Source organism: Monodelphis domestica, chromosome 5, assembly GCF_027887165.1.
Source record: "Monodelphis domestica isolate mMonDom1 chromosome 5, mMonDom1.pri, whole genome shotgun sequence".
In the NCBI taxonomy this organism is placed as follows: domain Eukaryota; kingdom Metazoa; phylum Chordata; class Mammalia; order Didelphimorphia; family Didelphidae; genus Monodelphis; species Monodelphis domestica.
This window is the reverse complement of record NC_077231.1, coordinates 239,280,396-239,306,439: the sequence shown is the minus strand read 5'-3', so window position 1 is coordinate 239,306,439 and position 26,044 is coordinate 239,280,396. Positions and strand designations below refer to the sequence as shown.

Sequence of the window (26,044 nt, the reverse complement as noted above, 5' to 3'; positions counted from 1 at the left end):
ATAATGCCATACCAGTCATATTTATCTCAGCCAATGCACTATCTTCTAACAGGTCTTCTTAGCATGTTGGGGGGGGGTGAGGGGAGCAGTTCTCTCTTATATGTTCAAGACAGTTTGTATCACTCCTCAATATTTTATTGTTCTGTGTGCATCTGTGTTTGTCCTCAGTCAGATTTTATCAGTTTTCCTGATACAAATGGCCTTTTCTTACCCATTTCAACAAACAAAAATATTCCCATATGAAAGGGGCAAGGTCTTGGGTGAAGATCAAGGACCTAAGGCCCAGGAAAGTTAAACAGCTTGACCTGTCACAAAAGAAGTAAGCAGTAAAATCAGGATGTAAACTGGCCCCTCTGTCTCTTTCCACTCTACTCTACTCTCTTTGATTTTAGGGTCTTCTCAAAAGTCTCCCTCATGTTTCTCCTTAGCTTTTTATTCTAATAAAAAGACCCCAAGCTTCTATTGTTACAATAATCCTGGTAGTGGCACAATTTAAAGTGCTGAGTTTAGAATCAAGAAGACTTGAGTGAAAATCTTGCCTTAGACATTTACTAGCTGTGTGGCCTTGAGCAACCTCCCAGCCTCAGTTTCCTCATCTATAAAAATGGCAATCCTAATAATAACATCTCCCTCACAGGTGAAATATTTGCAAACCTGAAAGAATTATATAGATATTAGTTCTACGTGATTAGCTATTCTTTTCTCCTTCTTCCCTCAAAGGTCACCCTCAGGTTAGAGTCAGAGAATGTTAAGAGATGGAAGGAGTCTCAAAGATCATCTACTGTCTAACATCCTCATTTTACAGGGGAGAAAACTGAGGCCCAGGTAGTTTGGATCAGAGCTGAAATACAGACCCAGATCCTTAGCCCACGATTTTAGTTAGTGGTTCTTCCTTTCATTGAAAACTAAAATTTTACAGAAAAGGTACAAATGGATATAATAGAAGGCATGTTCGGATTTTATATAGTCACGTCTTTGTCCCTTTCTCAATTTTAGAAAATTTCAGCAAACATCTCCAGCTAGAAGACACTTTACCTGACTTCTCTCAACCCACTGGAGGACCTCCTCCCAAGGGAAAAATCCAGGGTCACCCCGTAGACACTGCTCCTTCTTTTCCCTCCTACTTACACTTCTCTCTCTTCTTTTCTCCCCGCCCCAAAATCGAAGTCAGCCACCAAAGGAAAGGAGGGTTGTGTTGAGGAAGAGGGAAGAAAAGGGGAGGAGAGAGAGACATAAGGAGTGGTGGGGAGAGGGTGGGAAGAGAAAGAGAGAAAGAAGGGAAGTGAGAAGGAAGCGCTCAGTCGGTAGGAAAGAAAAAGAGGAAGGAAGATTCCAGGAGACCTTGCCCCACACTCGCACTGCACCGCGCAGGGGCAGGATTGAGTCTAGGGACAGCCAAAGACCAGAGCTCCCCTGGGGGTGCCCGGGACTGGCAAAGGGGACTGGGCTACTGCAGCTGCAGCCACTGCCGGGGAGTGCACGTGGGCGGTGGCTCTAGCAGTGGTAGCAGCAGAGGCTGCTGAAGCTGGACTAGGGAAGTAGGACGTGGTCCTGGGTTGGCACCTCTCCCCCTTCGGAAGGGGAAGACAGAACAAGGCAGGGCAAGAATGCCCCTCGGCTGCCGGTAGAGTTAGGGAAGCTAAAGAAGCACTAGGTTGAGGTGGGGGTGGGGAGTGAGAGGTCCTCTCTTGTCCCCTCTGCTGTCTGGACCCCATGTTTCTGTTCCGGGATTACCGAGCCCTTTGGAAGAAGACAGAGGGGACTGGATTCCCTCTCTTCAGCGGATCCTTGCACCTCTAATCCTCCTCGCATCCTCCAAATCTAGGACCTAGGCGTCTGCAGGGATGAGGAGATACCCAGTTCTGGTTCCTGTTCTCCTAACCTGCTGGGGCTTGCTGCCAGTGTCTGTGAGTAAACACACTTCCTCCAAGGGGGCTTCGAGATTTAGGGGAGGAATGGGGTTGCGGACTTGGAAATGGCAACATTCTCTTTCCCCTCTACCATCCTTCCCACCAAATGCTGATTTCCTTTGATCAAGCCGCTATCAATTCTTTTTGAGCAACCTAAGAGAGGGTACGCCTACTCTCAGAGTTGTCAAGAAAGTTTGGAAAAAAGAAAAGCAAATCTGCAGGGAGGGGTTGGGGGGCAGACTTCTATGGGAGAGATGGCTGGTAGGGTTCTTGGCGGGTACCCTAGCTCCCTCACTCTTTTGTGCCTTACACATAGTCAGTTGCAAGCTGCCTTACTTTGCTCTTCACGCGCAACCTAACAGATAAACAAGTTCTCTCTCCCACGGAGCTCACAGCCTTCGCGGGCAGATGTTTCCAACTAGAATCGCTCCAGTCTGGCGAGATGTTGGAACTCCAGGGCTTAGAACGAGCCTTTTCTGTTTGCCCACCAAAGTTCTCCCCCAACAACGTTCCTTTGCTAGAAATGGGCTCTGACTGCCTATTTCAAACCATTATTATATATATATATATATATATATATATATATATATATATATATATATATATATATATATATATATATATATATATATATATATATATTTAAAAGCCTCGGATCTTTGAATGCAGAGGCGCAGCTACTGACTAAATCCTCACCAGAAAGGCTGGAATAGACAACCTTTGGGCTTTTCTGTTGGAGAAATCAGGTTGGGTAATCATTAACACAAGGTTTCAAACTTCCAAAAGCAGCTGCTTATATTTGCCTGGGTCACGAAATATCTGCTTGACGTCAATACTCCGTACATCCACCCTTAAATTAACCCCGATCGAAGACACACAAATACAACCCTGAGCTTTTCTGTTTAGAACTTTTGGGCAAGAAAGCAGGAGGAAAGAAACCTCGAGAAGATTCTAAGTAAATTTGTAGCTTGAAAATATTTAAGCATCCACACAGGAAATTCTCCACTTCAAAGCAGAGGAATAAATTAAAAAAAAAAAAAAAGATAAACCAAAGTGTAGTAGGTAGGTGAAATCAGTAGAGAGAAATCAATCCAATCGATTCTTCTTTTAACTTGAATGGCACATAGTCGGAATATAAAAATGAAAGGCAGCGTGTCACAAAGGCTAAAAGCACCTGTCATCAGGAAGATCTTGTTTCACAGAAGCAGCCCCTTTTAAGTCTCTAAGATAAGTTGCAGATCAGCTGCTAAATTGAAGAAGAGGTACGAATTACCATCCAGGTTAAATCACTGTCCAAACAACAAAAGAGAAAGTTAAGTCTGAATTCTATTTCCAACATTCAGGGAAGTGGAAGTGTTTATTAAGTATATGCATTGTTTTCACTAACATATTAGTTGAAATTAAGGGTAAGATCAAAATGGTGAAACTCTTTAGTCTTTGTGAATTAGTCTTGGGAGACCTGTGTAAAATGCTTTCAATGGAATGCAAAAGTCTGGGGAAAGTTGTGACTTCTGAAATCCTTCTTACTTCGAGAGCCTAAGAAACTCACCAGAATTATTTAACTTTATTCTGAAGAGCCTTCTTGTCATACATGAATCCACAACTGACCTCATCACTCCCTTCTCTAGGAAGTCCGTAGCATAAAAGTATTATTGTAGAAGCATTGTGGATTACATGATTTCTTGGCACTACAAGGTGGAAGTACTTATATAATGTTACTTGGGCCATGCTATCAATTATGTCTATTAATTGTATCTGAATTATAGTAATCCTTATTCTTATCCATTCTAACCAATTCTCATCAATGATATGAATTTTAGATCAATAAAATTTCTGCTCCACTTTGACATTTAAACCTGCTCACATTTCTTATTTCTCAAAAACACAACTTTATTTGCAATCAGGAATTTCCTCAACTTGTAGCTTGTAAAACAATGAGAAAAAAAATGGTAAGTCCCTGGTTCGTTAGAAATATAAACAAGGTAGACCTGCTGTTGTTATATATATATATATATATATATATATATATATATATATATATATATATATATATATTCTGTGAATGTTTCCCTTCAAAATAAAGTCTATTCTAGGAACTCCACACAACCTGTTTCAATGGTACCAAAATTATACAGTTTGTAAACAAAAGGAGCATGATTCTGTGCTTATTTGCTTCCTTAAGAAAATAAAGTGTTCTTTGGCCATACATACTGTTCCCCAAATATGAATTCCTTAACTGGTGAAATGATGCTGAAAAAAATGAATATAGACATAGGAAAAAAATAAACTGAATATTTCCATCCCAAAAGAGAGCTCTGAGAATCAATACTGTACATGGATAATAATATAACCTTCTAAGACATAGACAGTCCCATAGCTTTATCTTCCTGTGGAAAGATACAGCCAGCATTTTAAAAATCGCTATGCATATAATATATTTAAATCCTTTTAGAAATTGATGAAGTCTCTATCCCTTCCTCTCTTTCTCCTCCTTTCCATAATCTGCTCTAAAATGTAAAAGTTAAAGAAGCACAATTTCATATTTTGGAACTCATTTTGAAAGCTTCTCTATTCTGCTGTTTAGTTCAGTAATAACATATTTGCATTTGGTACACAGCATCATTAAGTAGTCCCCTTAGAATGCACAACAGTGTATTTATTTAAATCAATTCATCTACTATGAAATGTTATGATTCTAAGCCAAAGATTTATTCAACTTAAGCACTCTTTTGTTCCTAAGGTGAATGCAAAACTCATCATATCATATCATTTGTTAATATAATTTTCTTTTAAAGGTTAGAGTCATATCCAATTTTGTTTTTAACACTATTGTTTTCCAAAAGCAAGCAAGATGAACTTCATTAAACTATAATGCCAGAGGGATAAGACTGATTGATCTTGATTAATAGGGTTTTTGAAACAATTGAGAGAATCATGGATTATGAATGGTTCCTTTTAAGGAGGAATGGGTTTGATTTCACTCCACTGTTGATGGATTATCACTCTGAAATATTCATTTAACTTTTCACAGGTGAATAGCATTCACCCAGAATGCAGATTTCACTTGGAAATCCATGAAGAGGAAGTCAAATGTAGAGATCTGTTACGTGCCCAAACAGAATATAAAGGTAAGAGGAAAGGGATCTTTCCTACAGTAAGGAAGACAGAAAGAATGAATAATTTTTCTTGAGTTGTGCATGACTCTGTGTCACCATCTGGGATTTTTTTTTGACAAAGATGCTGGAGTGGTTTTCCATTCCCTTCTTCAGCTCATTTGACAGATAAGGAAACTGAGACCAACAGGATCTAATGATTTGCCTAGGTTCACACAGCTAGTAGATGTTTGATGAAGACATATTTGAACTCAGGAAGACTAGTCTTCCTGACTCCAGAACCAGCACTCTGTCCAGAGTCCCCTATTTGCCCCAAAGAATGAATAGGTAATCTCACTGCCTGAATTATCTCTTAATTCTGTCTCAGTGAAAGTACTCTTTAAGACTACAGCTCCAATTAAATTTCCTTTTCTCTTTTATGAGTCCCAGTAAAAGTAAATAACATTAAGAATAGTTGGAGCAGTTTTGACATTTCAGTCAATTAAAAGTAAGCTTTAATCCTAATAGTAGCACAGCTTTACTGGCTTGCACTGATAGCAACAGTTACTAAAATAATTACATGGGAATTCTTACGGGAAGATAAAAGTATTCCATGTACTACATGAAAGGAAAATGTGTAATATTCCTTACATTTAGGATACAATATTACTTGTTTTGTTTTGTTTTGTTTTTGAAGTGCAAGTAAGTGGGAAGCTTATCAGAATGGAGATAGAAAGAGAACTACTTCCACTAAGGTCTATTGTTACTAGAGTAAATATACCTCTTTTATTGTGTAAGCATTTTCTAATTAAAACAAACAAAAAATAATTCTAAGAACACAGTCACAAACTAGTTAGAATCACACATAATATTTACAAGTTATACACAATCTCCCTCAGTGTCTTTAAATATTGCCCTTGTTATTTGTTAGATACATGCATGACCTTGGACAAGTCACTTAAATCTCATTGGTCTTCAATTTCCTTATCTGTCAAATAAAGTTCCACTAGATGATCTCTCAAAGTCCCTTCCAGGTCTTAATGAACCCCAGACAAAGGTCAGGATTGAATTGATCATTCTGCTTTGGCTCTGACCTTTATCATTAAGCACGCCCCCTTATGAAAACCCAAGAGGGTGGCTCTATCAACAAGCATGAAGGATAACTGATGGAGTGCCCATATGTTTCATAGTTATACAATAAGGGCTAGACTAATCTTTTAAAGTAGACTATAAAGGATATATGGGAGAAAATGGGGCTGAGCTCCACAGAATAAGAAAATGTGACTGGGTTGCATTTTTTCCCCACTGGAGGGAGTATCATCAAAGAGATAACATTTAATGAATTGTGTCTCTCTTTATATGTGTGTATTTATATGTGTGTGTAAATTTACATATATGTACATATGTATATGTTATATATGTATGTATATTTAAAATCTCAGTCCTTTTATATATTTTGTTAACCATGTGGCCTAAGACAAGTCACTACCTCTTAAACTTCAATTTCCTCCTTTGTGGAATAAGGGGAAATAGATAACTTTTTTAAAGATCATTTCTAACTCTAAATCTTATTATTTTCAAGTTGTAAAGAACCTCAGCATTATGTTTGCTAGTCTAGGTCTATTATTAATTAGCTATATTATCTTAGGTAATACATAATCTCCCTCAGTGTCGTTAAATACATAGATATATTTCTATGTATATGTATAATATATGTAATAAATATAATGTAAATTCTATATAGAGAAAGCAGTACTCTCAGGTCTTTATATCATGAGTAAGGCAAACAAAGGATTATTAAGTCCCAGAGACAAGATATGCTCACTGGGGCAAATAAAGGGAGATACAAGTAGTTTTTAATAGGATGAAGGCCAGAAGGTAAAAAGCTGGCATTAGGTAAAGATGTTGTCAGGAGAGAATGGAAGTAAGCAATATTCCAAGATCTGCAAGCAGGCAGTCATCGTCAGAAAAGTTTTTTGGTTCATATAATGGGAATCCAAACACAAGGACCAAGAAGAGAGAGAAGTCCAGCACCTGGAACGTCTGGGGTCACAGGGAGATGAGACAGAAGATTTGAAGATATTAGGCAGGGAACAAAAGAAGGCACTTGAGTACAGAGTGAAAATAAAAGGATCTATTTATGAGAATAGGGCTACAAAGGCAGATACTTTGTCACAGGGAAACAAAAGTTCGATTACTGGAAACAGGAAACAAATCAGAGTAGGATTCGAAATAAGACTTACTTTATACTTAGCTATGGAAACTATTGGCATAAAGCTCCATAATATTATTATTTTTGTTAAAATGCTTAATAAACTTGAAACCATTATTTATATCAGTTATTTTTATAAAATAATTAATAATTATTTCATGCTAACCTATGAAAGCTATTTGCCTAAGCCATCAAATAAGTTATTATTGTTATTGTACTTTGAAAATTTGAAAGCACTTTCAATCTCATTTAATAATATGCTAGTTATATTTTATATATATAATGATAACTGAGAAATATAATGCATTCTAGTTCACAAAGCACTTTATATACATTATTGCAATTGATCCTACACCACACTAGCTCTATAAGGTAGGCACTACAGATATTATTATCTTCATTTTACAATTACAATTACAGATTCGAAAATCAAGGGCAGAGAAGAAAAGTGACTTGTCTCTGGCCAATCAGCTAGTAAGTTTTGAACCTTCATCTTCTTGCCTTTAAGTCTGGTATTCTGCCCAAGAAAAGATTGATTCTAGCATCTGGACAGATATGAACCTAGAGATGGTAATCCTAGCTGTTTAGGTCAGAGTTATGGAAGTCAGGAAATAATAAGGACACAACTCTGTGGAAATTCAAAGTGTTCTAGTCACCACATTTCAAAAAGATATACAATAAATCTAATTGAGTCTCAAAAAAGAGCAAAGAAATTTACTAAAGGAGAAGAACAACTGTTTTATGTGAATAGATTAAAATCGCTTTATTGGGTCAGCTAGGCAGCTTGGTGGAGAAAGAGTCAGACCTGGAAGCAAAGTCCTGAGATCAAATTTGGACTAATGTACTCCCTAGTTGTGTGACAGTGGACAAGTGATTTCACTCCAGTTGCCCAGCCTTTATAAGTCTTCTGCCTTGGAAATGATGCTTAGTATCAATGATAAGACAGAAGGTAAGGGTTTTGTTGTGTGTGTTTTGTTTTGTTTTGTTTTTACCAAAAACTATCAAGTGCTTATTCTATGTAGAGAACTATGTAGGTTCTGTAGAAGATTAATGTTTTGGATAAGAGTTGCTCTTGGTCTTCATAGAACTCCCAATCTGGTAGAGATTTGATGACACACATACAAATAACCATATTCCAAAGATCACTACCAACTGGAGCACTAGGGAAATCTTCCTTGGAAAAGTACCATTTGAGTTAGGCTTTAAAAGATAGGTAAGACTTCATAGAAGATATAGAATCAGAGAAAGGTATGCTTTTTAGAAAACATAGAGATAATCAAGTCCAGCTCTTTCAGTTTCATAAGGAAGAAACAAATATGGCTAGTATGTAGTATGGCATATACTAGTGATTGTTCTATTATACTACAGAGGAAAGGGATATATTGAGACAGACTAGGAAAGGACATTCTGGGCACATATGAGCAAAGATACAGGAAATGCCATATGTGTGGAGAAGATGGCAAGTAGTCTGGTTTGTCTGGAGCAAAGTGTACATGGAAGGAATGAAAAAAAAAAAAAGAGAAAGATTCTTTAGTTTGGAAAGGCAGAACCTTATTTTTTAAAAAAGACCTAAATGGTATCGCTAAATTGTGGTTAGTGTACACATAGACATAGAACCTCCAGTAAATACTGTAGCCTTCTCATCTTGAACATCCATACTGATCCTCTTACCTCATTGATAAGGTCTTCCTAGAGCTTCTATCCTATGGAGGGCCCCTATATGACCAACTTTCATTGCCTTTCTAGCCATGCTTTAGACTTCTGAGACCTCCATACCATGCGCCATGCCACATACCTTCACTTTGTACCCATCCCCAAGGCTTTTTAGATCCCTTTTAAGGACTGTTTTCTCCCATTATATTGTAAATTCACTAAGGACAAGGGCAATCTTTTTGTTTATATTTGTATCCCTAAGGCTTAGCACAGTACAACACACATAAGCACTACATCAGTCAGTCAGTAAGTCAATAAGCATTTATTAGCACATGTGATCAGAAAGTCACTGTGCTAAGTGCTTGAAATATTTTTTAAAAGAAAAGAAATTATAAAAGACAGTCTCCGTTCTCAAGGAATTCTAGGTCTAATAGAAGAAAAACAAGCAAACAGCTATGCACAAACAAGCTATATGCAAAACAAATTATAAATAATCCATTTCCAATTGTAGTTGACACTAGAATGTGTAGGGGATGAGAAAAGTCATACTGTAGAAGGTGTAATTTTAATTGGGATTTGAAGAAATCTAGGAAAGTCTAGACATGGAGAAGTAAGAAAGTTCCAGACATGGGGTCCAGTTAGTGAAAATGACCAGAGTTGAGTGGTAGTATATCCTATTCAAAGAACAGCAAGGAAGCCAGATTCACTGGATAACAGAGTTCATGGTGGAGTGTAAAATACAGGAATAATGGAAAGGAGGATATGTGGAAGCAGGGGAGAAGGTTATGAAAGGTTTTGAATGTCAAATGAAGAATATTATTTTTAATCCTTGAGGCAATAGGGAAGCTAGAATTTACTGAGGGTAGCAGGAGGAAAATGGCATGGTCAGACCCATTCTTAAAAAAATTTTTTTGAAAGTTTGAGCATAAGATAGACTGGACTGAAAAGACACTTGTGGCAGGGAAGTCAACCAGCAGGCTACTGTGATATTCTAGGAATAAGGATGAGGAAGTCTTGTACCAGCAATGTCAACAGAGAATAGGTTATATGTGAAGAATGTTATGAAAGTAAAATTAAGAGGATTTGGATTAAGATTGAATAGGATATGGAGAGAAAGAGAAAGAGTGAGTTGGGAATAAATAGGTTAATATGTATGCTGTTGCATTACTTTGCTTTGCCTTGGATATTAATCAGATTCAACCTAATTTAAATGATAGAACACTCCATAAAAATTAGAATAAACGAAAGGATACACTATTACTTAAATTAGATAATTTAACAAAGAACCTATATGGCAAATTCTTACCTAGTTTACGAACCTACCTGAATACTCTAGAGACACCCATTCCATTGTTATACAACTTTTATTGTTTAAAACATTGTTTATTATTTTGAAATCTTCTGCCTCCTTTCAATGTACAATGATACTTATAGTTCTGCTTTCTATACCATTAAAAACCAAAATAAGGAAATATTCTGTTATGTGTGCTGTGCCAAGGTTTAGACAAATCTTGGGATATACTAAAATGGCAACAAAGGAGAACAAGGAGATGCCAATTACCTTTTCTGAATGACAAACTTGATAATATTTGGAAAACTATTTTGTTAATAATTACAATGATGATTATAGCTAGTATTCACAAGTACTTTAAGGTCTAGAAAGTATTTGATTTTTTTTGTCTACATTTTAGAGATGAGGAAACTGAGGATCTGAAGGGTAAATGACTTGTCTAAGGTCATATTGCTGGTGTTTGAGGCAAAATTTGAACTGAGAGCATCCTGATTTCAAGCTTCACATTTCTAATTCTTTCCTCTGGCTACACTTTAAATTATCAGTGTCTATCTTAAAATGTGATACCTGGAGTTCAACAGAGTATTTGAATACAGTCCAACCAATTCAAAGCACCATGGGACTACTGCTTTCTATGGACAAGATGTTATATTTCTCTCAATATACCCTAAGATCAAAATCACATTTTAGCAGCAATTTCACAATGTTAATAATTTATTTAATATCCATTCCAGACTTTTTTTCAAATGAGCAATAGTTTAGTCAAATGTCTTACCTTTTGGAGTTGTGCAGTTGTTTTTTGAGAAGATCAAAATTAATATTACCTCAATTTTCTACCATATTTATTTCTACTGTATTGATTCTACAAAGTGATTTATTTAATTCTCTACAGTTTTTTTTTACTTTTAAACATTATTTTATTTGGTCATTTTCAAACATAATTCATTGGAAACAAAAATAATTTTCTCTTCCTCCCTTCCCCCCCCCCCCGCCATCCCTCCCATAGCCGACATGCGATTCCACTGGGTATCACGTGTGTCCTTGATTTGAACCTATTTCCATGTTGTTGGTATTTGCATTAGGGTGTTCATTTAGAGTCTCTCCTCAATCATATCCCCTCCACCCCTGTGGTCAAGCAGTTGCCTTTTCTCGGTGTTTTTACTCCCACAGTTTATCCTCTGCTTGTGGATAGTGTTTTTTAGGTCCCTGCAGATTGTTCAGGGACATTGCATTGCCACTAATGGAGAAGTCTATTACATTCGATTGTACCACAGTGTATCAGTCTCTGTGTATAATGATTTCCTGGTTCTGCTCCTCTCACTCTGCATCACTTCCTGGAGGTATTTCCAGTCTCCATGGAATTCCTCCACTTTATTATTCCTTTTAGCACAATAGTATTTCATCACCAACATATACCACAATTTGTTCAGCCATCCGAGGCTGCATCTCCCTAAAATGATATTTCCATGTCCTTAAGCTGAGCTCTGAGTGAAAGTTACAAGTTAACTTGGTACCATGCCCAAAAGATATGTTGCCTCCCCTTGAGGGTCCTTGCACAATTATGGGAGTTTTTCATTCTTCCAAGTAGAGAGCTAGTTTAGTAATTTTGATCCCTTAGCAAAGATAAAGGATGTATATAGGTTCAACAAAACAATTAGCATTCCTTAATTATCAGAGAGGGTGGTTACTAGGCCAATGTGGGCACTAGCCTGCTTTACTTGATGTAACCAATCCCATTGTGGCCAATCACATTGTCTTTTCCACCCACCTGTTCTGTATTTCCCAAAATCTTGAAGGCTAATGAGCCCTGTCTTAGGATATTTGGCCATTAAGAGACCATAAACTCAATTTTTAAATTACCTTTAGCCTAAAAAAGTAAACTGATCATGCTCAGACCATTGTCTTTCAGTTAACCTCCATTTTCAAATGTCATATTTTACAGATAAAAAACATAGGACTACAAGAAGTCCTTCCTAAAGTCATACAGCTACTAAGTATATAATAGTCATTTAAATCCTTTTGATTCTAAATCCAGGGTTCTTTCCACTAAGGTGTAGACTTTGAGATTCTATTAGAATTCTACTAGAAGAATCCTTAGTGCATCTATCAGAAATAGATTATTGAAATGGATAGATCATGCATCTGATCCAATATGATAGTCATCATTCATGAATATACAGCATACACACACACACTACAAACATAGATAATATGCTGAGAGATAGATAAATAGATAGATCATCCACACAGATGGACTTTGTTATAATACCAATAACTGTTTGATATCAGACTGATTCATCTTGGTACCTATCCAATGAGATTTGTAGGAAAATAAATTTAGAACTGGAAAGGACTATAGAGGTGATCTACTCAAACATTCTTATTTTACAGTTGAGAAAATGAGTGGGAGGGGCCAGAAGAGATTACATGATCTCCAAGATCACAGAGCTTTTATGCTCATGAAAATTATCTCTTTAAATTTATTTTTCTCCCACAAAGTTGTTGCTTAATATGGATTTAAAGTATAGGATTCTAATACCTAAATGGCATACAATAAATGTAAATAGCATGTCTCATCCCTATGGTAAAAAGGCTTTTAAAACCCAGGATTTATGGAGTTAAAAATAGCCTGAATCATCAGTGTAGGGAACTCCCAGGATAGAACTTGCCTCCATGGGTACAAATCAGTAATTCATATGTGACATATAGCCTTAGAGATTCACCTAGAGCACTTAAAGATTCAGTTAATTTGCTCAAGGTCAGCCCAGATAATAGATGTCAGAAACAACACTTCAATGTAAATTTTCCTGATTGAGGTAGCACTCCCTACCATATCATGCTACTTCTCCAAAGGAAATAGAACTTCCTGGAAATTACATGAATTTAAAAATAATAAAACATTCAAATTAGTTCTTTAAATTTTTGTTGTGATTCTGTCCTCTCCCCTCAATCCCACAAAAAAAAAAACATTCAAAGCATTTTTTAAAGTGAGAAGAATAGTATATTAAGTACCTATTATCAGTCATGCACTATGCTGGGCATTTACAAATAATATGTTATTTGATAGATCTAGAACTTCTCAGAATAGGAAACAATGGAAGTTGAGGATTCAGATTGTAGGCTGAATACACAACCGAGTCCTTGCTCTTTCTATTAGTGGTAGGGAAGATGCTCGCTATATGTTTGAATAAGGAAGAAGAAAGAACTAAGATTCCTTGGGAACAATGTAAGAAAGAACTTATTAACAATGAGGACTGTCCATAAATGGAATGAGCTGCCTCATGTGAATTCCCTATGACTACAAAGGTTTAAGCACAGCCTTTTAGGATTTATACATTAAATAAAGGTCAGAATAGAGAACTTCTAAGGTCCCTCCCAACTGTGAAATTTGAGGCTATTATTGGGGGAAAAAAAAGAAAAACCTAAATGATCTAACCACTTCTAATCCTGACACAGCTTGGTAAAAGAGGATATCAACCCTTCTCACCATGGAGCAGAGTTCTGGCCATGTAAACTCCCTACAGGAGAAAAATCCACCCTCAGATAATCATGCATTGGATATGAAATATGACTAGTTGCTGGAGGAGGGGGACATCAGTCAATATCCAACTAAGAAGAACACAGTATATGACTAAGTACATGACTAAGCCTCATTAGTATAAATGATATACTCATGAAATACTGCTTTGTGATTCACGATCCTGTTTTTATAATCTTTCTTTTCTTTCTTCTTCTCTCATTTAATTTCTATGATTGGTTATCTCAATTAGCTAGGTACTAATGAGATCAACTTCATTGTGTTCTCTCTCTACTCAGCCCAGTTTACTTTACTGACTTCTACAGTCATAGATTTGTGATTCTCACTTCGGTCAACTATCTCACAAGTACAAACTATTAATAAGACAAGAACTGTGGATGACAAAGGGAAAAATCTATCCTTACTAATCAGAATGCATACACTAGTGATAGTGGACTAATATTGTCACCTTCTTATCCAATGATGGCCTTGTTCATTTTTAATAGATCATTCTATATTCTTTGTAGTACAGTGGGAAGAATACTGGATTTACAATCAGAAGATCTATGTCCAAATTCCAGTTTTGCCACTCGCCATCTGTGTGACTTTGGAAAAGTCACTTAACACCCCTAGTTGTCTAGTTTTCTCACCTGTAAAATAAGGAGATTGGACTAAATGACTCCAAAGGTCCTTTACAAGTTTATATCTGTGACCTATCATCTATGATATTTCTTCTGCAAAAATTCCTACATTCCTGCTTCCCTACAGTGCTGCCAAGACTCCCTGGTATCAAATGGGAAAGGACAGAATGTGATGTTTTTAGCCATAGTCTATAAAACAACTTGCCTTGCTTGGGGCATGTAACTCCTGATGCTGAAGTGTTTTGAAAACAAAGCTGCTAATCAGTTGCTTAGTAATAATAAGTTCCACTATTCCGTTTGCTATACATAGTGCTTGAATTTCCACGATTAGCGCCATCAGAGAAAAAAAGAGCTACATTTGATTCCACTGACCTTTTGATCCATCCAAAATGCCTGGTAACAAATTTTTGTTTGTTGCTTTCCAAGGCAAAAGCAATGATACTTCAGATGTGATGGTAAGTTAGAGCATGGCCATTGCTATGCTTTTTCTAAGGGGAACCAACTCTTGTTTTAGATTACTTAAATTTTTTTATTTGAAATTCGTGCAGCTTGAATGCCAGGGATAAAAATAGGATATTAAGATACCAGAATAAAGATTCCATGGATGGTGCAAAGCAGAACTGACAAAGATGACTCAAGGCATGCTAATTGGAATTGGGAAAGGAAGGGGGAAGTGATGCCATATTTTTTTCCTCTTTAAGTCTTTTCATGTGTGTATGAGTTTAAATGAAAGCTGAATGAAGTATTTCCCCATCTAAACTCCCCAAAGGTTGGTCTACTAAGTAATGCAGGTCCAAGAAGCTATTTGGGAGAGCCCAGGAGGAAAGCACTCTACTCAATTATAAGGGGAGAAGGTTGCTTGGCTTTAAGTTGAGTAAAAGAGAACAATAATGATTCCCAATCATTTTAAGGGAATCATTTGTATACATAGGGCACATGGGACTTTGTGATTTAATACTGGTTTATTGCTAAGCTTGACTTAATCTTACAGATGGATTTGAAAGGCCCTCTAAATGCCACAGACCTCAAGTCAGACACAAAGCACCAAATCCTGCCCAAAGATGCCTCAGTTTTGTCTTCATCAACCTATTCATTTTCTTAGTTTATAGACAAGTGACACGAGAGGAGCCAGTGACATTTCTGCTGCCCACTCCCAGAGTTTAGTGGAAAGGTTCTCTTGTTGTCTCATCTTGCTTTTTGACCCCAGCATAACAATTCCCTTCATGTTAACACTTGTCTCATCAGTTTGTTGCTGATAGAAAGAACCCAGGTACACTTTAAGGGACCTCTCACTCATTTAACTCTTTGTACCTACTCAGGGAGAAGACAAGAACTTTAGTATTTGGCAAACTGTCAAATGTGTTTATCGCTTATCTTAACAAGCACTCAGCTTTATGAGGCTTTACTACATATAAATGTTTTATTTTCTCAATTAAATCTTTGAATCCAATCCCAGGAAAGTTAAGAGTTTCACCCCTGCATTCCCTTTTGGGGACCACTTTCTCCCCTAAGAACAGTCCCTATAACTTTAGGTGAGGGTCCATCAAGGAGTGAAGTATTGAAGGATCCTAGAGCTTTCAAGAAGAGCTCCCCTTTGGTCTCCTCTCCAGATCATGGTGCCAACTCTCAGGCAGCAGCCTTGAACTAAATATGTTTTTTTTTTCACTTGAGTCCCACAGTCCTCTTCACCACATTGGGGCCTTCCTGGTGGCTGATGTAACAAGTCGAAGTCAGCTCATACTAGGTAACATGTACTACCAGAACTTTAAGGTTTGCAAGGCACTTTACACATACTATCACCCTCATTCTATCCTCATAACAACCCTGGAAAGCAAGTGGTATTAGTATCCCCAAGACAAGAAGTGGTTAAGTGACTTGTTAAGGATCATACAGCTAGTAGTGCTTGAGTCAGGATATGAAGGCAGGTATTCTTGTGGTGAGTGCTACTATTGACTTTCCCCCTCCTTCAGAAAGTGAGTGGAGTGCCTACTGCTTGGCCTGTCCTTATCCCTACTCTATGTACCCCATTTCCACTCCTGGGCATCAGAAAGATATCCTTCTTCTTTTTCCCCCTTGCCTTTTCCACTTCCACTTTTCACTAGGGGCAATTAAGCTGGTTTAAGCAAATTACCCTGGACAAATTCTCATTGTTATGCAGGAAGAAAAGGGAACAGGCAAAACCCAGGGCACTGGGAAAGGGAGAGAAACGTCTGTATTATCTACTACTTTCCTAACACCATTCATTTTGCGTCTTCTGTAAAATTTGTACTACGATAATCTCTAGATACTCTCTTTCTGAGACTGTGCATAGTCATCCCATATCCATTTAGTTTTGATTCAATTTGATAAGTGAAATAATTTCTTTAAAAAGGGCTCTATTCTACTCTACATTTCTCCCAGTTGAACTTCAATCCATTTGTGTCTGTCCATTTCCCCATTCCAACTTGTCATGCAAGGTCTTGGTGTATTATGCAAATATGAAAATGAAGTGGTTCCACCCTCAAGAAATTGATATTCCATAGGAGGAGACAACTAAACTTTCTGATGTGTGCTTGGCTCATAATACACATTGAAGGAAAAAATTTGTTGAATTGAATTCTTGTAGACAATCCCTTTTCTCCTATGACCTAGCTGCCAATTTCATGCAGATCCTTATCAGTCTAGTCCTGGACTACTTCATTTGCCTGCTGACTGGTCTCTCTGTTCTCCTTCCTCACCTCCAACTTCTTTGGCAGCTTCCTTCAAAACTCAACTCCAAACCCACTCATGTAAGAGACATTTTCCTGTCTTTTACCCTACCTCAATCCTCCTTTACCCACTCACAGTGTCTTCCCTCTGAGATTACCTACATTTCTAATCTATACATGTACATGTTCTTATTCATTTGTGTTTCACTTTTCATGACTCCATGGGCCATACTCTCCATGTTGTTGTTGTTTTTTAAACCCTTACCTTCCATCTTGGAATCAATACTGTGTATTGGTTCCAAGGCAGAAGAGAGATAAGGACTAGGAAATGGAGGTCAAGTGACTTGCCCAGGGTCACACAGCTAGAAGTATCTGAGGCCGGATTTTAACCTAGGATCTCCTATTTCTAGGTCTGGCTCTCAATCCATTAAGCTATCCAGCTGACCTCCATGGGGTTTTTTTGACAAAGATATTGGAATGGTTTACCATTTCATTCTCTGGTGGATTAAGACAGAGATTAAGTAACTTTTCCAGGGTCCCATAGCTAGTATGTGCCTGAGACTGAATTTGAACTCAGCTCTTCCTGACTCCAGGCACAGCCCTCTATCCACTGCACCATATTCTGTATATGCATGCTGGAGAATGAAATGACAAACTACTATAGTACATTTGCAAAGAAAACTACAAGTAGCACCACAAAGAATCAGACATATATGTTGTGGTTCAATGTCTGTGTAAATATATACATATAGTATATATGATATAAACATAGTACATTTGGTACATATATTATGAACATAAAGGCTTGCTTTTTGTCTCCCCCATCAGAAATATGAGCTCCTAGAAGCCAGGGACTTTTTTTGCCTTTCTTTGTGACTTTACTATGTATCAAAATGCTTCACAATAGAAAATGCTTAGTAAATGCTTGTTGAGTAGCTGAAATAAAGTATGCATAGATCTACTTATTCTTTTATTCAGGGTCTAAAATATCCATGGGGAAAACTGGTATTTTACCCTCCATCTGCCAAAGAAAGACTCTGTCTAATAGAAAAGGCACAGGATATGAAGCCAGGAGGTCTAGGTTTGAATCTTGGATCTGCTTTTTTTTTCCCCTACTTGTTTGACTTTAGACAAGACTCAATCTTTTCTCATTTATAAAATAACAGGATTGGACTAGATACTTTTAAAGGTTTCTTTCTATTCTAACTCCTGGTGATTAATGGAGATTTTTATTCCAAGAAGACAGAATGGCAGTACTATATGAATTTAAACATTATCAATCACAAAAGTATAATGGGAAAGCCGTGAATCTCGAGCAGGTAAAACAGTGGCATCACTAAAGACTGCAGTGATAACCCATTTTGTGGGAGAGGAATCTATTAAATCAATTATAAAAAAATCTAAGAAACTTCAAAAGAGGAAGCATTTCCCATTTCCCATTACAAAGATGCTGATTTGGATTAAAGATGAATTCCTCAATTTCTTACTCTTTCTGTATAGCTTAAGGGTGGGCAGCACATGGAACGAGTGATATCCAATAGCAGGGAGGAAAGACATCAGTTAAGAGCCCTTCAACTCTCCCATCATAACAGTACCTCTTTTTTCTTCATTAACCCTTTCTTCCTTTCTTTTTCTCTTATTCACCAATTTTTTCAACTGCTTTTCCCATCATTCTTCTCCACTGTCCTGAGCCATGACTAGAACTAGATGGTCATAACTTTGTCCCAGGGAAACAAAATCTAGAGAACACATAGTATTCCATTAGTTAAAAAAAGAATGAGCTTAACATTTAATTAGCAAGAATATTTCATTAAAACTGGGGCAGCAAAGTGTTCTAGTGAAGAGAAAGCTGGGCTTGCAGTCAGAAAGACTCATCTTCCTGAGTTCAAATATAACCTCAATCACTTAATAGCTGTGAGATCCCAGATAAGTAACTTAACCCTGTTTGCCTCAGCTCCTGGTCAGTAAAATGAGTTGGAAAAGGAAATAGTGAATCATTCCAATATCTTTGCCAAGAAAACCCCAAATAGAATCACAAAGTGTAGGACACAATTGAAATGACCAAACAACAAGTCCAAATACCCTTCCTACACCTTTCAGTGAGGCTTTCTAACAACAATCTCCCAGTATCCTGGGATCTCTGCTCATAGCATCATGTCTGTTGAATTCTGTGTCTCTGATCACCCTAAGGTGATTTCATGGAACCTCTCCCATCATAGGCCTTATTGTCCAGGATGTTGACTCACTCTTATCTGGTCTTAAAAAAGTTAAGTGGACAGGGTGTTCATCTTTTTTTTTTCCCCAGGAGCATTTTATGAAGCTTTCTCTAAGCATCAAAACTATATGTTATGACTCAATCCCTACCCATGACTTAGTGATGACAGTGACATCCATAGACAATATCTTATTCCTGTGGATAGCATTTAGAGCTCCTGGCTGTACATGGACTCTGTTGACTCTTCAGATAGTGTTATTAAGTGATTGTTTTAGTCATTGTCATTGCCATTAATCATTCCTATACTAAAATGAATATAAGGTGGAAACATTTCTTTTGTTCAAAGGACATATTTCTCTGAAGAGAGAGTTGGAATATAAAGAGTCAACAATGGAAGTAGACTTTTAAATTGCCTTAAAGAGTAGAAAAGCCTGGGTTTTTTCAACATGTTAAAAAAAGTCATTATTTTTTCCCAAATTCACTTCTGAGGTTCCTTTACTAAACTTTTCTATTTCTATTGAATCCCTCCATTCTTTCAGTTACTATGGTTTGAGTCTTTATAGATATCCTTGACTTCCATCACTTATTCTCACATTCCAGCAACTAAATCAGCCAAATAAATCAGTCAATCCCACCTTCAATGACACACAGTGTAAACCTCAAAACTTCTTAGACTTATAAATGTTGGAAATTTCACCATAGGAAATTTTTCAAGTATGAAATTTCCCAATGGTGAAATGGTGAAATTTCCAACATTTATAAGTCTAAGAAGTTTTGAGGTTTACAATAGGGATGGATGTTGTTATTCAGATTCATCACCTAAGTTCAAGCCCTCATCTATTCTTGCCTCAACTTTGACTTTGGGCCCTAATTGGTCTTTGTGCCTCATGTCTCTTCCCTCTTTATACTTCATACGATTATCAAAGTGATATTCCTAAATTACACAAATGACTTTTGCTTTACTTCATCAATAACTTCCAGTGTTATTGTGCTCTCTCTTACCTCTTAGAATCAAATACAAACTACCCTGTGTAGCACTTAAAGCTTTGTAAACCCGACTCTGATCCATCTTTCTGGTTTATTATATATAATTCCCCTTCATGCATTTTAAGGTCATGAAAAAATTGGTCTTCTTCCTATTCTTTCCACAAAACATTCCTTTACTCACTTCCAATGCCTTGGGATCTATAGTCTGTCTCTGATGAACTGCCTTCTCACATTTACATTCCCTGTTTCCTTCTAAGGACAGTTAAAATGCCTTCTCTTCCATAAGACCCTCCATGTTTCCCTCAAGCTGCTATTATCATCCTCCCATGCATTTATTTTGTATATATTTATGTTTACTTGTTTTCTCCTCTGCTTCTTGAGGACAGGAATTGTTGTTTACTTGCCTGGAGCATAGCAGACACTTAGCAAATGCTCATTTATCAGTTTTTACAATGCTTTTGCAATAGGATCATAGAACTTACAGTTGGAAGAAATACTAGGAATTCAGCCTGGTAACTTTGGATACAAAAGTACCTGAGGTCCACAAGGTGAAGCAACTTGCCCAGAGTTATCTTATAAGCTGCAGAGCTAGAATTTGAACTTGGGTCCTCCAACTCCAAATTCTTTGCTCTTTCCAATATATTGTGTGAGATATGGAGAAAGGACTGACAGCTCTTGTGTGAGCCCTTTTCAGGGCTGCTTACCAACCTGCCATCTAATTCTCACTTGTAACTCCAAGAAGCTGTAGCAGGAGGCACACCCCTGTAAATCATCTTGGCAAATTGGCTAAATTGGCTTGAAGATCATCAGTAGACCTCAAACCCATCAGTGAGGTAGGGAGATGTCTACCGCAAGCACATTCAGACTAGGTGGAAGAGAACAATTTGTTCCAAGGGTCATAAAGACAACTGAAGCTGGCCCTGTGGAATACTTAGAGCTTGATCTGACACTGAAAGCACTCATGTTATTCCATGCATCCCAAGCCATTGCCAGTTGTCCCGACTTTTGCCTTGCTACTGAGCTTCAGCAGCTATAGAAGAGAGAACAAGAGTGATAACTGTGCAACTCTTATCTAGCTTAAATTAAATTCACATGAAAATCAAGGCATTACCCAGTGGTGTCACTGGCCTTCTTCAAAATGAAGGACAAACATGGATTTGTATTGGTTTAGAATATCATTCAAAATCTTTGGAACCAGAATATGACAAAGGTGAAATTCCATTAGAGAATGGTTTATATTTACTGAAAATTGTAAGGTGTAAGAAATGACACAGGATGTACGATGGATTAAGAAAAAGAAATAATTTTATGAAAGTGACAAGATTGTAGAAACTAAAGAGTGTCATGTTTTTGTTGGAAACTTTATTTTAATCACATACATACTTTCTTACTTATCTTACATGTTATGCACATATACATATATATACATACATACACATATGCACACACATACATGCCCTTGAACACATTTTATGGCCCATATATCCTTGATTTTGTTTCCACTTTTATGATGCTATTCTTATGCTCAAACACCTGTAATAACTCCTTGCTCTTAATAGTATCAAATCTTCATTCTTATTCTCAGCTTTCTAAGTACTCTTTGCTACATTATTCCGTTATATTTTTCAGACTCTTCCCTCTCCTTCCATGTATCTTGTATTTTTTTGAGCCTTCGGGATTGTATCTATCTGTTCCCCTTTCTCTTCTCACTACTTAGAAAGTAACCATTTCTTGAGGATTTTTGTTATGTACCATTTCCTACATGAAGCTATTACAAGCAACAAACTCTCTTTTTAGAACTCCCATGTTATAACACCAGTTAGCACTTGAATGCCAATATAATTGCTGTGTGTGTGGGGGGGGGGGCTCCTTTTTATCAATTTAGTCTTTTAAATTTTTTTCAGATTACATGTCAATCTAATTTTTAATATTCATTTTTTGAAATTTTGAAACCATGCTCTCTACCTCTGATTCCTCCCTCCTCAATAAGGTAGCTAATATAACATGGGTTTTATATATATTATCATAAAATACATATTTCCATGTTCATCATGTTGTGAAACAAGACACATACTGCTTACACTGGAAAAAATTCATTGAGGAAATAAAGTGAAGAAGTGAAGTTATATTTCAATCTGCATTAAGATTGTCTATTCCTTCTATGGTTGTAGATAAGCTTTTTTGTCATGAGTCTCCCAGAGTTGTCCTGGATCCTTGCCTCATTGATAGTAATTAAGTCATTCATAATTGAACATCATGCATTATTATTGTTAGTGTGTATAATGCTCTCCTGGTTCTGCTCACTTTATTTTGTTTCCCTTTTTATACATTTTTCTAGTTTTTTTGTAATCATCTTACTTGTCATTTCTTTTGGCATAATAGTATTCCATTAAAACATATACCACAACTTGTCCAATCATTCCCCAGTTGATGGACACCTCTTCAGTTTCCAATTCTATGTCACAACAAAAAAAAAGCTGCTATAAATATTTTTGTAAATTAGTTTATTTCCTTTATATTTAATTTCTTTGGGATATAGACTTAATAGTGATATGGTAGGTCAAAGAATATGTACAGTTTTATTGTCCTTTGGGCATGGTTCCAGATTGCTCTCCAGAATGGTTTACCAGTTAACAGCTCCACCAACAGTGTATTAGTGTCCCAATTCTTCCATATCCCCTCCAACATTTATTATTTTTTTTACTTTTTTGGTTAGGTTAAGTTGTATGGGTATGAGGTAATAACTCAGAGCTATTTCAATTTGCGTTTCTCTAATTAATAGTGATTTGGAGCATCAATTTAATCTTGATCCCTCAAGTTCCTTGAGGACTACAGTTTTGTCTTGTGATGGTTTTTTGTCTCTTGTAGATTCTAGTATAACCTTGGAAACAAAGTAGGTGTATAGACATCACTGATTGATTTGCATTTATTCATGGTGAGATATAATCCTTCAAAGAGAACAATAGAGGTCATGTTTGTGTCTAGACATGATGAACCATGATTCTATATGGAACCATGCTTCTCTAATATGTCCATATAGTTCTGATAGTGCTAGATTCAATTCAATTGAACTCAACAATACATATGTCAATCAAGTATAGCACTAGCAATTGTAAAAACAGCAGACTTACCCTTTAGAACCTCATATTCTTGGGGGGAATAGCATTTACATATATATATATATATATATATATATATATATATATATAGTGTTACTTTAGTGGCTGTAAGATTGTGAATTTCAAGCTGGAAGGGACCTTATGGAATATCGATTCCAAGACTTTAATATCTATAACTGAAAAAAACTATTGAGGCACAAAGATGTTAAATTAATACCAGAACAGAGTTAAAATTCACATCTTTTGATTCCCAGATCTAATGTCCTTTCTGTTATACCATGGTGCCACCTCTAAAAATTATTTACCTTATTTCATCTCTGTAATAGTGGTAGCATAAGTATTATTACTTTCAATTTACAGATGAGGAAACTGAGGCTCAGAGAAATTAAATGATTTGCCCAAGTTCACAGAAGGAATAAATAGTGGAGCTGGGATTAGTACTTAGATCTTCTGGTTCCAAATATAATGGACTTTCTTTTCTACTATACTTCCTCCCAACATTATCACTCAGATCACCACCACCATTGTAGGTATTTAGTTAATGCTGTTTAGATTGGATTGGACCCATCCAAAGTTCTAGCCATAGTAGGGTCCCTTTTGTACCAGGGATACAGAACTGAACTACAGTGAATCCAGATAAATTTAACTTATTATATCCATAGCCTCCTTATGATGTCTTGTCTGACCTTGGCTTAGATCTGATTGTAAAAGAATTTTCTAGGTATTAAATCAATTCTAGATCCTTTACATTTTAGATCTATTGGGAAATCCTTGGGTTGATTTATAAATCAAATCAATTTAGTATCAAAATCCTGAGCCCCTCAAGTTAGTTCAATGACATAATTTCTATCTCAAAAGAACAAAATTTAATTTCCCTACCTGTAAAATGAAGATTTCTAAGATACTGTTCCACTCTACAATCTTATGAACCTTAGTGTAAGGTATTAGGATTGTTAGTTCAGCCTGTCATTTTCTCACTGTAGGATACTTTGGTATTAGTCTGACAGGTTCTTGCATCTCTGGGGGTGGGAAGGGGCCATGGAACAAGGAGATTGTTTTGCAAACCTGGAAGAGATAATCCTGATGACCTGGCATTTCCTTCTCAGGAAGGATCCTTTTACCTGCAGGGTCAGGGTAGTATCAGGTCATCTAGAAAATAATGCAAGGACTCTTTTTCTCCTGCTGTTTTGTGTGTGAAGGACCTATTTGTCACAAAATATCATAACAATGGTAAATGTATGATTTGGAACAGTACTGGGAAATCACCCAAGTCCTGGTCATAAATCACTGTAGGATTACCTTTGGAATAACATGGCACCACTCCCAAAGTGGTGTGTCCTCAGAATAGCTCTCTCTTAGATTCTTAGAGTATTTGTTATCCTCAGATTAAATGACATTCCTAGGTAAGGCCTTTGGTGCGAAGTGACAGAGGGACCTCTCTCAAATCTTGAAGCTTTGATGAAACCAACAATATCTAAGCCTATGACAATATTCTCTTAAATGGCAGACATGGTACCTCAGAGAAATAGTTTCAAATGCAATTATATCCCTCCTGATTGAAGGGCTAGAGAACAGAGGACTAAACTCCTCCAAAGCTTTCCTTTATAAAGAGCTAAAATTTTTTCTGATAACTCCATTTTAAAAAGATATTTTACTTTACCAATTACATGTAATAACAATTTTCCACATAAATTTTCTGAAGTTATAAGATTCAAATTATGTCCCTCCCTCTTTTCCCTACCCCTTCCCAGAGATGGTAAGCAATTTGATCTGGGTTATACACGTATTGTCACACAAAACCTATTTCTATATTGTTTATTGTTATTAGAGAATATTCAAATATAAATTGAATTCAAAATAATTGAAATAATTCAATTGAATTCAAATTAAAAAGCCAAATAAACTAAAGTGAGAGATAGTGTGCTTTGATCTGCATTCTGACTCCAACAGTTCTTTCTCTGGAGGTAGATAGCATTCATTGTCACAAGTCCTTCCGAACTGTCTTGGACCATTGTACTTCTGAGAGTAGCTAAGTTTTCACAGTTCACCATCGTACAATATTGCTGTTACTGTGTACAATGTTCTCCTGGTTCTGCTTATTTCACACTGCATCAGTTCATCTTTGTATTTTCATCTCCTTCTGAAATCATCCTGTTCATCATTTCTAACCACATAATGAACTCCATTTTTAAGCAACATCTCAGCTTGCTTTCAACTCCACTGGAATACCAGGTATTCTCTTTTTAGCTTCCTTTTGTGCATTAGATTGCTTGATGAAAAGCTATTTGATGGAAAAGATTGTCTCTCTTTCTTTTTTGTATCTTCAGTGGTTAGTATGGGACTTGGTACATAGTGGGCACTTGACACATGTTGAATTTATTGAATATTCCTTGGGGCCAATTATAATTCAAACTACAATTGACATCCATGATGACTTCTCTTGTGAGGGATGAAATATGCAGAATTTCCTTCTAGTTAAATAGTTTAGTCCATATTAAGCAACTACCATTGTAAAATTTATGCCATTTGGAGCAAATTTTAGATGCGGTAGCAGGAGCCAACAATTACTAACATGTGTGTTATCCCTAGCTGCCCCTCTGCCTCCATCTTTCCCACTCATGGCTAGACATGGGTCTAAATGCAATATAGAATTATTTGAAGTTTGTAGAATACTTTGATGCTAGGACTTTGTTTGATTAAACAATTTTAGAAACTCTGGA

The 26,044-nt window shown here is 36.7% G+C and overlaps 1 protein-coding gene across 1 annotated transcript in view; it reads left to right on the top strand.

The window, feature by feature from the left end:
• The first annotated feature begins 1,072 nt into the window (after positions 1–1,072).
• Positions 1,073–26,044, top strand: part of VIPR2 (vasoactive intestinal peptide receptor 2) — a 166,190-nt gene continuing 141,218 nt past the window's right edge. Inside the window, exons 1-2 of the mRNA XM_007504692.2 lie at positions 1,073–1,907; positions 4,942–5,038. Coding sequence (XP_007504754.1) covers positions 1,845–1,907; positions 4,942–5,038 — 160 coding nt within the window. The 5' untranslated portion in view covers positions 1,073–1,844. The remainder of the gene's footprint in view (positions 1,908–4,941; positions 5,039–26,044) is intronic.